General features: G+C 47.0%; 1 protein-coding gene across 2 annotated transcripts in view; it reads right to left on the bottom strand.

The window, feature by feature from the left end:
• trim8 (tripartite motif containing 8) overlaps positions 1-13,544 on the bottom strand; it is a 77,636-nt gene extending 64,092 nt beyond the window's left edge. The window contains exons 1-2 of one of the 2 annotated variants that reach the window (XM_033034037.1): positions 13,296-13,542; positions 11,818-12,462 (exon numbers count right to left, since the gene is read on the bottom strand). In XM_033034037.1, the coding sequence (XP_032889928.1) occupies positions 11,818-12,462 (645 nt within the window). In that variant the 5' untranslated portion in view covers positions 13,296-13,542. Of the gene's footprint in view, positions 1-11,817 lie in introns of both variants that reach the window. The other variant, XM_033034035.1, reaches the window with a different exon arrangement.
• Positions 13,545-14,005: the final 461 nt, after the last annotated feature.

Genomic DNA, 14,005 nt, shown 5'->3' with positions numbered 1-14,005 from the left:
GCACTTTCATCTCCCCCATCATCCAGGGGCCCTTCTGCTTCTGGATCACTGCATCCAGAAGCAGCGATTCAGAAATGAGCATCGAATGAGGTATGTTAGATTCTTCCAACTGGAAAGACCAAATGAAGACGGGGTGATCATTATACATCCAGTCCTTGCAAGTAATCAAGCTTCCTGTTGCCTGCCACTTTAATTGCCCATCCTACTCCTATTCTGACTAGTCTGTTAAACAAGGTTCTTCTCTTCCACCCAGGGACACTGCACCTTCCATACTCACGAATGAGTTCTATACCTCCAGGTATCTTGCTTTCTTCGTACTTTAGAGAAACAGTGCGGAAACAGGCCCTTCAGCCCACGCCAACAGCGATCACCCTGTACAACCACTGTCCTACACATTAGGGACAATTTACAATTGTTTTTTACCAAAGCCAATTAACTTACAAACCTGTACGCCTTTGCAATGTGGGAGGAAACTGGAGCAGTCACAGGGAGAACATATCAACTCCATGCAGGCAGCATCCATAGTCAGGATCGAACCTGTGTCTCTGGTGCTGTAGGCATTAACTCTACCACTGGGCCACCATGACGACCCAACTCTCTGTATCAGAGTTGGCCAAGTCATCCATGATAATCCACTCAGATTCCCCCACACCCCTCCCTTCAAAGGGTGGTGGGTTTATGGAACAAGTTGCCAGAGGTGGGAGTTGAGGAATGTACTATAACATTTAAAAGACACTTGGAGCTGCTTTTCAGCATGGAGCATATACCAACCCTACATTACATCATTTTAACATTCCTTGTGCTCTTACTCCAAGGGCCCTTACTTCATAGCTTATATGAACAAAGTGCCATTTTCTCTTCCCCAAGGGCCCAGTGATCAATGACCTCATTTTCAATTTCCCGGGTGATCCGGTTTCCTCCAACATTTCAAAGACATGCAAGTTTGTAGGTTAATTGGCTTTGGTAAAGATTGTAAACTGTCTAGTGTGTAGGACAGTGCTAGTGTGCTGGGATTGCTGGTTGGCACAGTGGGCCAGAGGGCCTGTTTCCACGCTGTATCTCTAAACTAAATAAACTAATTTGCTCAACATTCCAGCATCTGCAGTTCCTTGCGTCTTCAGTTTAGAAAGTGTTTCTTTTCCCTCTTCCAATTTTTTTTTCCCCCAATGAACAGCAGCAGGTTAAAAGGAACAATAGTTCACACTGGTAAGAGTGTGAATGAATAAATAATATACCAATTCCCTCTTTAAACCCTATCCTGTACCAGGTTAATGGGAGTTAGCTTCAGTTGGAGCAGTTTTATCGAAAATAAAAAGGTTTCACTATCCCATGACCTTCGCAGAGAAGTGCGAAGCCTATTGGAAATGTTAATGTCAGGAAAGGATAAATCTGGGCTATGCTCTGATGCCCCACTGTGAATAGAACTTACAACCCTTTTAGAACCGGCAAAACGGTCAGCAGCACTTTTAAGAACATGGGTTGCCACTTCTGAGAAGAAAATTAGACTGAAAACACCAAATACATTTCTGAAATAATAGTCATTAAAAACAATAAATTGTGCTCATTCCTTAAACTATTTGAGAAAGCAAGCCCATCTTTGGAGTAGACCACTGAGTTAATCACACAGGAGAGGACAACAAACTTGGGCTGTCAGCTGAAGACCAATGAAGGAATAATTTGACATTCAAAAGTCCAAATTTCTAGCTGTGACCCATTTCATTTTTTTTTTACTTCAATAGAGTTTAATTTGAGGGACAGATAAAGATGGCTGTTTTAGTTCCTTCCAAAAGTACAGCAACATCCGAAACTATTATAAAAGTTGGTCTTCACAGGTCTTGGTTTTTAGGTTTAGGCTTATTATAGTCACATGAACAGAGGTGCAGTGGAAAGATAGTGAAACCTTTTTATTTTCGATAAAACTGCTTCAACTGAAGCTAACTCCCATTAACCTGGTACAGGAGAGGGTTTAAAGAGGGAATTGGTATATTGTTTATTCATTCACACTCTTACCAGTGTGAACTATTCCTCTTTTTTTTAATCTGCTGCTGTTCATTGGGGGAAAAAAAAAAATGGAAGAGGGAAAGGAAACACTTTCTAAACTGAAGACGCAAGGAACTGCAGATGCTGGAATGCTGAGCAAATTAGTTTATTAGTTTAGAGATACAGCATGGAAACAGGCCCTTTGGCCCACTGTGCCGACCAGCAATTCCAGTACACTAGCACTGAGTTTGGCATGGCTTACCAAATAGGTCAGATATACCAGGCATAGAGAAAATCAGTTCAGACTCAAGTACATTAGAATGAGCAAAGGCAAAGATACAGAGTGTAGGATATAGTTCTCAACAATGCAGTGCATCAGTTCCATTGACAAAGTCCAATGTCCTCAATGGGGTAGAGTTGAATCAAACAGTATCCTAGCTTATGGAAGAACTGGTCAGAAGCCTGATTTCAAAGTTACATTGTAGCACAGTGGTAGAGTTATTACCTCACAGCGCCAGACACCTGGTTTTGATCTTGACTATAGGTGCTATCTGTAGAGTTTGTACGTTTTTCCGGTGAACACATGGATTTTCTCAGGATGCTCCGGTTTCCACCCAGACTTCAAAGATGTAAAGATTTGTAGGTTAATTGGCTTTTGTAAAATTGTAAATTGATCGCTGGTCTGCGTGGACTCGGTGGGCCGAAGGACCTGTTTCCACACTGTATCTTTAAAGTCTTAAGGACAGAGTGAAAGAAGCTTCTTTCCCGCCCACTACCCCCCCCCCCCCCCCTTCTAGTCTGGTGGTGTGCGCTTTCAAGCGTCTTAATAAAAAACATTGCAAACCCACACCTAGACCCGCTGCATTTTTCTCTCCCTCATCAGATAATATGAATGCTGGCATCCCATCTCACTCAACAACATCGGCATTTGTTGCAGTTCTGCAAAGCAGCAGCTGAACAATCATGTTAAACCAAGTTTGCACAAAGACCATTGCTACATTTTGATTAATCAGTCACTTCAGATTTGACAACAATAAAGAGATTTAAATGCATCGACCAAACCAAGTCCCTGCAACGTTAAAATTGCTGGAATCCACCTATTAAAAATGCCAATAAAATTTCAGTTTGGTAAATAGATTTCTGTAACTCCCCCTCAGAACCTTTCTTTATCCAAAATGATTGATAGATTTAGGTCACAATGTTTAGGATCTAGTCAGAGCTAATTTATTTTGCCTCAATTTAAGTGACCTGGAAATAGATGTTAAGGATTTTTATTGTTTTAGTTGGTAAATTTAGCCCAAGTTTCCTTAAATTGTTTGGTCCAGGGACAAGTATGACTGATGGATTTAAAAATAAACAAGATATGCTGGTTCCTGATGAAACAATTCAAGGAAACTTGGAAAAACAAAATAAAAATTATGGTACTCTGTTTGGAAATGGTATCTCACAATCTATTCCACAGATGTTGGACAAGGAATGCATAAAGACATAGAGAGTCAAAGACATACAGCATCTCGGAAACAGGCCCTTCGGTTCAACTTGCCCACACCGTCCAAAGTTACACCTCAAGTTCCTATTAAATCTTTGCACCCTCATCTTAAACCTACGTCCTCTGGTTCTCGATTCCCCTGCCCTGGGTAAAAGATTCTGTTTACCTGATCTATTCCTCTCATGATTTTGCACACCTTTATACCACCACCCCTCCTTCTCCTACGCTCCAAGGAATAAAGTCCTAGCCTGCTCAACCTCTCCTGATAGCTCAGGACCTCGAGTCCTGGCAACATCCTCGTAAATCTTCTCTGCACCCTTTCTAGCTTGGTAACATCTTTCCTTTAACATAGGACCCAAAATTAAACAGCAGCCTTATCAACGTCTTATATGTGACATCCCAAATTCTATACTCAATAGACACAAAATGCTGGAGTAACTCAGCAGGACAGGCAGCATCTCTGGACAGAACGAATGGGTGACTTTTCAGGTCGAGACCCTTCTTCAGACTCTATACTCAATACGCTGACTGATGGCCAATGTGCCGAAAGCCTTTTTGACCACCCAAACTACCCATGAAGTTTAACCTTTAATCACTAGGTTCCTAGTATGTAGGTTAGCGTACATGGCATGGACTCGGTGGGCAAAAGGGCCTGTTGCTACGGTGTATCTCTAAAGTCTAACAGTTCCTCACGGCTGCTATGAGACGACTGAATAGACCTCTCATATGATCAAGGGCCCGACCCCAAACGGCACATCCATATCCTCCAGAAATGCTGCCTGACCCGCTGAGTTACTCCAGCACTTTTTTTGGCTTGTAAACCAGCTTCTGCAGTTCCTTGTTGCTGCCCTTGCAATTTTTATCGATACTTTCTCTGTGTCTGCAAGGCTATATTCTGCACTGCTTCCTTTCTCTTTGCACAGCCCAACATAATCATGTATGGTCAGATTTGCCTGGACAGCATGCAAAACAAAGTTTCTCACTGTATCTTTGTACAAGTAACAATAATAAACCAATCCCAGTGGACCTCAAGATTGGCTGTTACTCTTGAAAAGGCCTCACAGGAAACTGGAAACCCGATGAAGATCATAAGACCGTGGAAATTAGGGCATTCAGCCCATCAAATGTGCTCTGCCAGTCGATCATGGCTGATCTATTTTTCCCCTCTCAACCCCATTCTCCTGCCTGCCCTCCATAAACTTTGGCACGCTTACCAATCAAGAATCTGACAAGAATCTCTGCTTTAAAAATACCCAATGATGCCATCTGTGGCAATGAATTCCACAGATCAAGGTGTGAAGCAGTCAGATAATTTTACAATCAAAATTGCTTTAAACATTTTTAAATAGCCAAGAATAAATCTGAAAGCTAGTTTCGAGACTGCCTGAAATATCTCAAAGTTCAAGATAAATGGAAAATAGTGCCCAAACACACACTAATTTCCCAGCAGTAGGCTGTAATGGCTCACTTCATGCATTCACATAAATTGTATCAGCAACTCAGCAATTTTGAACTTAATGTGACCTCCCCTACCCACCTGCAGTCCAATCTATCCACACAGGGCCTTTAGCTCATTTTGAAAAATGCTTGCATTTAGCTAATGCAGCACTCAGTGACCTCCAAGCTCAGCTGACTAATGGTTTCCCACTGATGAACACATACACAAGCACAAAATCTTAAATGACAACTTCACTTACATATTTGCATCGAGCATTAAATCCTGGCACCCAAACAGCTGCCAATCATATAGAGACATGCAGGGAAGATTAAACTCCTAGCAAAAAGTGGGGAACCTCTGCTCTTTTAGATTAACAATCTTATCACACTGTAACTATGTTTTATTCGGGGTCGGGGGTATAAGAGGGAGATTTTACAATGTGGAGCAAAATATCAAACTAACAAAAATGGACAGGGCAGAAAAGAGATGAAAATTCAAATAAAAAGCCCTGACAATGATTGTCATTGATTCAGAAAAACAAATCCCTTCACTCGCTCAAAACCAAACTATGCAACCACTGCATTTTCCATCCCGCTTCCCCAAAAAGATGGCCTTATTAAACCAAAACTCATCAACTCATTAATTCAAAAGGCTGGAACTAAAATATTTCAACACAGAAGCAAATTGCTGCTGGGTGTACACAATTTATGACCAGAAGTTCCATTCTAGTATGTTATGGTAAGTCTAGCAAAAATCTGATCACCACACGTCAGATATCTTGCCAAGACCCCTCACTGCTAATAAATAAATACATAAAAAATGGAAAGTGTACCACTCCTAAACATTTCCCAAGATTTAGAGGGATATAGTCCAAATGTGAGGAGTGGGCCGGTAGAAGAAGTTGGGGTATTGTCTCCAGCGCCTTCAAGGTCGGCTGCAGGAGGTGCCCCCAGGACACAGAGGTGGGCTTACCTAGATCGTGAGTCGCTCCAGTACATCGAGCGCATAGACTGGACTTTGCACATTTGTGGCAACTCGTGCAAGTGTGAGCTACGCAAAAGGAATTTCACTGTGCAGTGCATACATGCCAATATGGAACCATTTAACCACCATTGAACAGGACTAGGTCAGATGGGGCATCTTGGTGGGCATGGACAAGTTGGGCTGAAGGGCTTGTTTCCGTGCTGCATGACTATGTTAAGATTTAAATATCAAAGAGGCAGAATTGCAGAGAAAAATGAACACAACCATCATTATTGCTTTCATACAAATAAACATTATCCCCTCCAACTGCCAGCAAGCCCCACATCTCTATGATAAGCCAAACCTTGGTTAATCCCAGGCAATTTAGAGTATACCAGAATTGAACTTTTGATAAGAAAAATGCTGAAAGGGAGAAGGGGAAAATGGCAGCCATGTTTAAGAAATATAATTTCTGAGATTAAATCTGTATGATTTCAAGTGCCCCAAAAGTTTGCAGTTCTACAGGTTTGGGGTGAATGGAGTCAGAGTTAGAGTTATACAGCATGGAAATAGATCCTGCAGCACAACATGCCCACGCCGATTAACATGCCCAATATACACTAGTCCCACCTGCCTGCATTTGGCCCATATCCATCTAAACCAATCCTATCCATGTACAGTGCCCTCCATAATGTTTGGGACAAAGACCCATCATTTATTTATTTGCCTCTGTACTCCATAATTTGAGATTTGTAATAGAAAAAAAATAAATCACATGTGGTTAAAGCGCACATTGTCAGATTTTAATAAAGGCCATTTTTATACATTGTATAAATTACCGCAGTGTTTATACATAGCCCACCCCCCATTTCAGGGCACCATAATGTTTGGGACACAGCAGTGTAATGTAAATGAAAGTAGTCATGTTTAGAAGCAGGGTGATGCCATCCGGTTCGACATCTGTAGGTGCCCGCCCTAAAATGGGCGCATGCTCCGGGTTGGCGCCAAGCTGCAGCGCTGCTATTTCTGTTTGCTGTCGTTCGCCTGACTGAGGTCAGTTGACAGGGCTCACCATGGGGAGGTCAACAACATGAGCCCCGACAACTCTGGTGATGCTCTGCCAGGCCTGTATTGCAGCCATCTTTAGCTTATGTTTGTTTACGGGGCTAGTCCCCTTCAGTATTCTCTTCAGCAAATAAAAGGCATGCTCAATTGGGTTCAGATCGGGTGATTGACTTGGCCATTGAAGAATTGACCATTTTTTAAGCTTTGAAAAACTCCTTTATTGCTTTAGAAGTATGTTTGGGATCATTGTCTTGCTGTAGAATGAACCACCGGCCAATGAGTTTTGAGGCATTTGTTTGAACTTGAGCAGATAGGATGTGTCTACACACTTCAGAATTCATTATTCTACTACCATCAGCAGTTGTATCATCAATGAAGATAAGTGAGCCAGTACCTTCCGCAGCCATACATGCCCAGGCCATAACACCCCACCACCGTGTTTCACAAATGAGGTGGTATGCTTTGGATCTTGGGCAGTTCCTTCTCTCCTCTATACTTTGCTCTTGCCATCACTCTGATATGTTAATCTTCGTCTCATCTGTCCACAAAATCTTTTTCCAGAACTGTGGTTGCTCTTTTAAGTACTTCTTGGCAAACTGCAACCTGGCCATTCTATTTTTGCAGCTAACCAGTGGTTTGCATCTTGCAGTGTAGCCTCTGTATTTCTATCATGAAGCCTTCTGCGGACAGTGGTCATTGACAAATCCACACCTGACTCCTGAAGAGTGTTTCTGATCTGTGGACAGGTGTTTGGGGATTTTTCTTTATTATAGAGAGAATTCTTCTGTCATCAGCTGTGGAGGTCTTCCTTGGCCTGCCAGTCCCTTTGCAATTAGTAAGCTCACCAGTGCTCTCTTTCTTCATAATGATGTTCCAAACAGTTGATTTTGGTAAGCCTAAGGTTTGGCTGATATCTCGAACAGTTTTATTCTTGTTTCTCAGTCTCATAATGGCTTCTTTGATTTTCATTGGCACAACTTTGGTCATTTTGATTATCAGCAATAAAAGTTTCCAAAGGTGATGGAAAGACTGGAGGAAAGACTAGATGCTGAGAACTCTCTTATACCTGCATTAAGGAGGCATTTAAACACACCTGATCAATTACAAACACCTGTGAAGCCATGTGTCCCAAACATTATGGTGCCCTGAAGTGGGGGGGGGACTATGTATAAACACAGCTGTAATTTCTACATGGTGAAACCAAAATGTACAAAAGTGGCATTTAATAAAATCTGACAATGTGCACTTTAACCACGTGATTTGTTCTATTACAAATCTCTAACTGTGGAGTACAGTGGCAAATAAATGGTTCTTTGTCCCAAACATTATGGAAGGCACTGTACCTGTCTAAATGTTTCTTAAATATTGCGATAGTACCTGCCTCAACTACCCCCCCCCCCCAGCAGCATGTTCCATACATCCACCACCCTTTCTGTAAAAAAAAGTTACCCCTACGTTTCTATTAAATCTTTCCTCCCGCAGTTAAAAAAATCTCCTTGAAAACCAAAATCTCTTTGCACAATATAGAACTCTCTCTCCATCATTTACAGCTTCAAGAGCGATGACAAAAATCTGCGTTTGCTCATGAGATCAACCAGTTTTGTTTTTAAATTTCAACATTTCAGTTTTACAGCCCAATACATCAGCTACTCTCTCACAACGTAGCCTCTTTCAGCCTAACACCTCATCATTTTAGTAAAAAGGAATGAAAAATACTCCACCCTGAACCTCTGACTGCATTAGCAACATTAAAACCTCAGACACTTTCCTCAAGTTATTAACGTTGCTGCAAATGCCAAATACAAAATCTCTCACACACACACAACCAGTCAAGGAAGTTTTTTTAAATTGATGTGTTTTTAAAGACACAAAAATAAAAGTACTCCAACTACAGATGGGCAGCAGCTGGAAAAATAAAGATACCATAAGCATGAAATGCAGCTTCACAAGAGCTCAACCACTCCGTGGTTGATGTGAAATAGCCATCAACTTCATTTTTCTTGGGGTTGTTTCATAAACTGCCATCTTATCTGACAAAACTCAATTGAGGCTTACTTTGAAAGCTCTTTGTATGCATAGCCTTGTTTCTTTAGTTGAGTGGGGACAGGCAGATGGGATAAAGAAAGGAATTCTAGATAATGTCCAACTTTCCTTAAAGGCCATGCTATAATTACTTCCCCCACCTCTTCTAGCGGAAGTCGATTCACTTTATCTGTCATAAAGGATCCTCAGTATTTTAAACACCTCAGACAAATAACTCTTCAGTCTGAAGAAGGGTCACAACCCAAAATGCACCTATCCTTTTTCTCCAGAGATGCTGGCTAACCCACTGAGTTACTCCGGCACTATGTGTCACTCTTCACGTCCTATGGCTGAGGGAACAACTGCCTAATGACTTCTGAAAGGTCTCAACCTTTCCAAAAAGAGAAAGTTAGATGTTGATTGAATCACTGAGGATTTGTTCAGAATCAAAAAAAAATCTTGAAAATTGTTTTTGTCCAAGATGAGAAGTAGCATTAAACATATCCCGTCCAAAAATTAAGAGATTCTTAGATTAGGCACAGTTGTGATGACAAGGTTGACAATCTCCCATTAGGTTGAACAATTTTAATGGAGGTTCACTGACAAAACATCCACCATTTCATCTGCACAATTTGTGACTGACACAAATATTTCCAACCGTTGCTGTTCTAGATACACATCAACATAAAAATAGGAGAATTCAACAGCGATAAAGGCAGAATGAGGTACATTGCAAGAGGTTATTTAGCCTGTGGAAGTTTACATGAACACTGCAGGGCATTCTGTCAACCCGACTCCCTGCCACGTTCGCAAAATCCCCATCATATTTTTCCACATTCTCATTCACAGGCTACTGTTTACTCTATGCCACAAATGGACATCCATACCAAACACTAACCACACATTCTGTAGGTTTGCCCTCCTGTCACCTAGAATCTATGCCATTAATCACAAGTCCGGGGGGGAGGGGAGGCGGGTGGGCAGACGGGGAGGCGGGCAGTCAGACGGGGCTGGGGGGGGAGGAGGGTAGGCTGGCGGGCAGACGGGGGGGGGGGGGGGGGGGGAGGCAGGCGGGCGGGCAGGCGGGGGGGAGGAGGGTCGGCTGGCGGGCGGGGGGGGGGGGGGGGGGGGAGGCAGGCGGGGGGGGGGGGCGGGCTGGCAGACGGGAGGGGAGGTGGGCGGGCAGACGGGGGAGGGGAGGCGGGCGGGCAGACGGGGGAGGGGAGGCGGGCGGGCAGACGGGGGAGGGGAGGCGGGCGGGCAGACGGGGGAGGGGAGGGGAGGCGGGCGGGCAGACGGGGGAGGGGAGTGGGGCAGACGGGGGAGGGGAGGCCGGCGGGCAGACTGGAGGGGAGGGGAGGCCGGCGGGCAGACGGGGGAGGGGAGGCCGGCGGGCAGACGGGGGAGGGAGGACGGCGGGCAGACGGGGGAGGGGAGGACGGCGGGCAGACGGGGGAGGGGAGGCCGGCGGGCAGACGGGGGAGGGGAGGCCGGCGGGCAGACGGGGGAGGGGAGGCCGGCGGGCAGACGGGGGAGGGGAGGCCGGCGGGCAGACGGGGGAGGGGAGGCCGGCGGGCAGACGGGGAGGGGAGGCCGGCGGGCAGACGGGGGAGGGGAGGCCGGCGGGCAGACGGGGGAGGGGAGGCCGGCGGGCAGACGGGGGAGGGGAGGCCGGCGGGCAGACGGGGGAGGGGAGGCCGGCGGGCAGACGGGGGAGGGGAGGCCGGCAGGCAGACGGGGGAGGGGAGGCCGGCAGGCAGACGGGGGAGGGGAGGGGAGGCGGGCAGACGGGGAGGGGAGGGGAGGCGGGCAGGCAGACGGGGAGGGGAGTGGAGTGGGGCAGACGGGGGAGGGAGGGCGGGAGGGCGGGCGGGCAGACGGGGGAGGGGAGGGGAGGCGGGTGGGCAGACAGGGGAGGGGAGGGGGGCAGACGGGGGAGGGCGGGCAGACGGGGGAGGGGAGGGAGGGGAGGCGGGCGGGCAGACGGGGGAGGGGAGGGGAGGCCGCCGGGCAGACGGGGCCGGGGAGGTGGGCAGTCAGACGGGGCTAGGGGGGGAGGGGGCAGACGGGGGAGGCGGGCGGGCAGACGGGGGAGGGGAGGCGGGCAGACGGGGGAGGGGAGGCGGGCAGACGGGGGAGGGGAGGCGGGCAGACGGGGGCGGGGAGGCGGGCAGATGGGGGAGGGGAGGCGGGCAGATGGGGGAGGGGAGGCGGGCAGATGGGGGAGGGGAGGCGGGCAGATGGGGGAGGGGAGGGGAGGCGGGCTGGTGGGGGAGGGGATGCGGGCAGATGGGGGAGGGGAGGCGGGCAGACGGGGGAGGGGAGGCGGGCAGACGGGGGAGGGGAGGCGGGCAGACGGGGGAGGGGAGGCGGGCAGACGGGGGAGGGGAGGCGGGGGGGGGGGCAGACGGGGGAGGGGAGGCGGGCAGATGGGGGAGGGGAGGCGGACGGGCAGACAGGGGAGGAGAGAGAGGCAGGCAAACAGAGGGGGCAGGGAGAGGGAAAACAAAAGGCAGGCAAAGGGGTAAAACGAAAGAGGGGGTGGGAAAAGCAAAGGGGAAAAAGAGACAGACATATGGAGGGACAGACAGGGAGAGGGAAGACAAACGACAGGCAGAGGTTGGGGAAGTCATGCACAGGCCGACAGAGGGGGGGGTCAGGCACAGGAAGAGAAAGACAGGCACAAACAGAGGAAGAGGGAGTGTGGATAAAAAGAGATGCAAGCAGTACGGGTGGATAAAGTAAGAGAGTGAGGTGAGAGACAGGCAGAGGAAAAGTGAGAGAAGGAAAGAGAGAGCAAGAGCCAGATAATACATGAGGTTCAGTTGCAATGAAGTGTTTGCAGATGCAGCTAGCTTACCCGTATCTCGTTCCTCCTGACCTCCAGGTCGCAGATGCTGTGGCCATGGTGGCTGCCCATGTAGTAACAATAACGGCACACAGCCACCTGGTCGGTCTCGCAGTGCAGCAGCCGGTAGGCGTCGTGCTGAGCGCAGCTCCAGGCCCGCGCATCCCTGGCCTCGATTAGCAAGTGGCTGCCGCTGACCGAGGCGGCCTGCAGGTGCGCGCCGACGTGCGACTGGCAGCAGCCGGTGTCGCAGCGCAGGCACACCTTCTGCGCCGGCGAGTTGCGGCAGTAGCGGCAGCAGAGCGGGCTGTAGGCCGAGTTGGTGGCCGCCGACGAGGCCGAGTTGGCGGCGCCGCCGGTGTTGCCGCCGTCACCGGAGGAAGCGGCTGCAGCGGCCACGGCGGCGGCGTCGGCCGTGAAGGTGTTGAACTTCTCCACGATGTTGCTGAGCTTGAGGTTCTTCTCCAGCGCCGGCTTCTGCGGGTAAACGTTGTTGCATTCGGGGCAGCGGCTGACCGACTCCTTGGCCCAGGCCTCGCCGATGCAAGCCCGGCAGAAGTTGTGCTTGCACGGCAGCTGCACCGGCTCCACGAAGACCTGCAGGCAGATGGGGCACAGAAGTTCCTCCTCGAAGCAGCTCTTCCAGTTTTCAGCCATCTTGGAAAAAAAGTCGTTATTTTTTTTAATTCAAACCCAACGGCCAACCACCCGAGCTCAGCAGCAAAGGTAGGGCGAGATTATCATTTAAAAATAAGGGGGAAAAAGTGTTTGTAGGCAGGAGAAACAAAACAAGCACGACCCCAGGCCAAAAAACGACAACAAATAAAGCTCTTTCAGCTCACACGCCCTCTCTATTCTCGCCCTCCTTTCTTCTCCACAGCCCTCAACTGTCTGACTTCCTCACTGCCATCCAGCTCATGAAAGCCTCTCTCTCTCTCTTCCAAAATAAGAGATTTAAAGGGGAAATTCCAATCTTGTCTCACGATTTCTAGAACGAAAAAAAAGAGGCGTTTTGGTTTCAAATCCAACACATGCACTCGTTTACAGCCATCTTGAGCAAACCTATGTCTTTCTTTTCCAAGTTGGTGCTTATTTCACTTTTTTTCCCCCCCTCTTCCCCCCTTTCTCCGAGGATTTTAAATCATTTATATTTCTGGCACATTTTCTTCTTGTCGTCAGCCACCCCCTTTTTCTTCCTTTAGGCTTTTTTTCGCTCTCTTCTCCCTTCTTCGCTGCAGTCGAACACCACCCTCTTCTGTCAAGTCCAAACTATTCGTCTCTCCTCCCCAAGTCCCAGATACATCCGAGCATGCATATAAAATAATCACTCAGGGGAGACGAGAATCCAATCTGCTTGCTGGCTCTCGCAGCATTTAAATCCGAATCTAACACACACACAAATCAGTTTGCAGCCATCTTGCCTTCTTCCTTGCCTCTGCTTTCTCTTCCCACCCCCTCTCCTTTTCTTCCTTCGTAAATCTCGAGTGTACCTTTTTATGTTATCTGCTTTCCTATTATTTTTTTTCACGCAGCCAAATGCAAAAAATTAAAAGAAACAAACGCCAAATCAGAGGAAGGCATTGATCCTCCGGCAATGGACCATAAAGCTTCCTCAAATCATACGCAGGAAGAGGTGTAGGGGTGGGAGAGTCAAAAGGAGGAGTTAAAATATGGGGAAAAATCCTCTCTGGTCTTATCACCAAAATAAAAATCCAGTGTACTGCCCAAATTGAGTTTAGCTCCCCCTTGTTTTTGGTCATGTGATAATTCTTTTTATCTATAGTAGGAAATGCAATTAAATAGGAAATGCCTGCTAAAACTTTGTCATAATTCGAGTCTTACATTTATATTTTTTATCAGTTTTACAATCGAAACAATGTAAGTTGGTAACAGGATTGAATCATACAAGATATTTTAAAACGTGTAAGAATATTTTAAAACGTTTGTTTAAAATTTAATACGATTCCATTCTGAAATATTATCAAGATTAATAAATGGTATGAAAAAAAATGTGTATATCCTCGCTCGAAAAGATTTGTTAGAGATTGTACGGCAATTATATTTCACGCGGACTCGACCATGAAACTATTCATGCATAAGCTGATGTAGCCTTTGTGGTCCCCACGAGATTGTAGAATTTGAGAATTTTACATTTATGTTTACAACATATTAAACACATTTGCTTCCGAAATGTGATGAA

This window comes from Amblyraja radiata, chromosome 15 (genome assembly GCF_010909765.2).
Source record: "Amblyraja radiata isolate CabotCenter1 chromosome 15, sAmbRad1.1.pri, whole genome shotgun sequence".
Classification (NCBI taxonomy): domain Eukaryota; kingdom Metazoa; phylum Chordata; class Chondrichthyes; order Rajiformes; family Rajidae; genus Amblyraja; species Amblyraja radiata.
The sequence above is the reverse complement of the archived record's forward strand: the minus strand, read 5'-3'. Positions and strand labels throughout refer to the sequence as shown.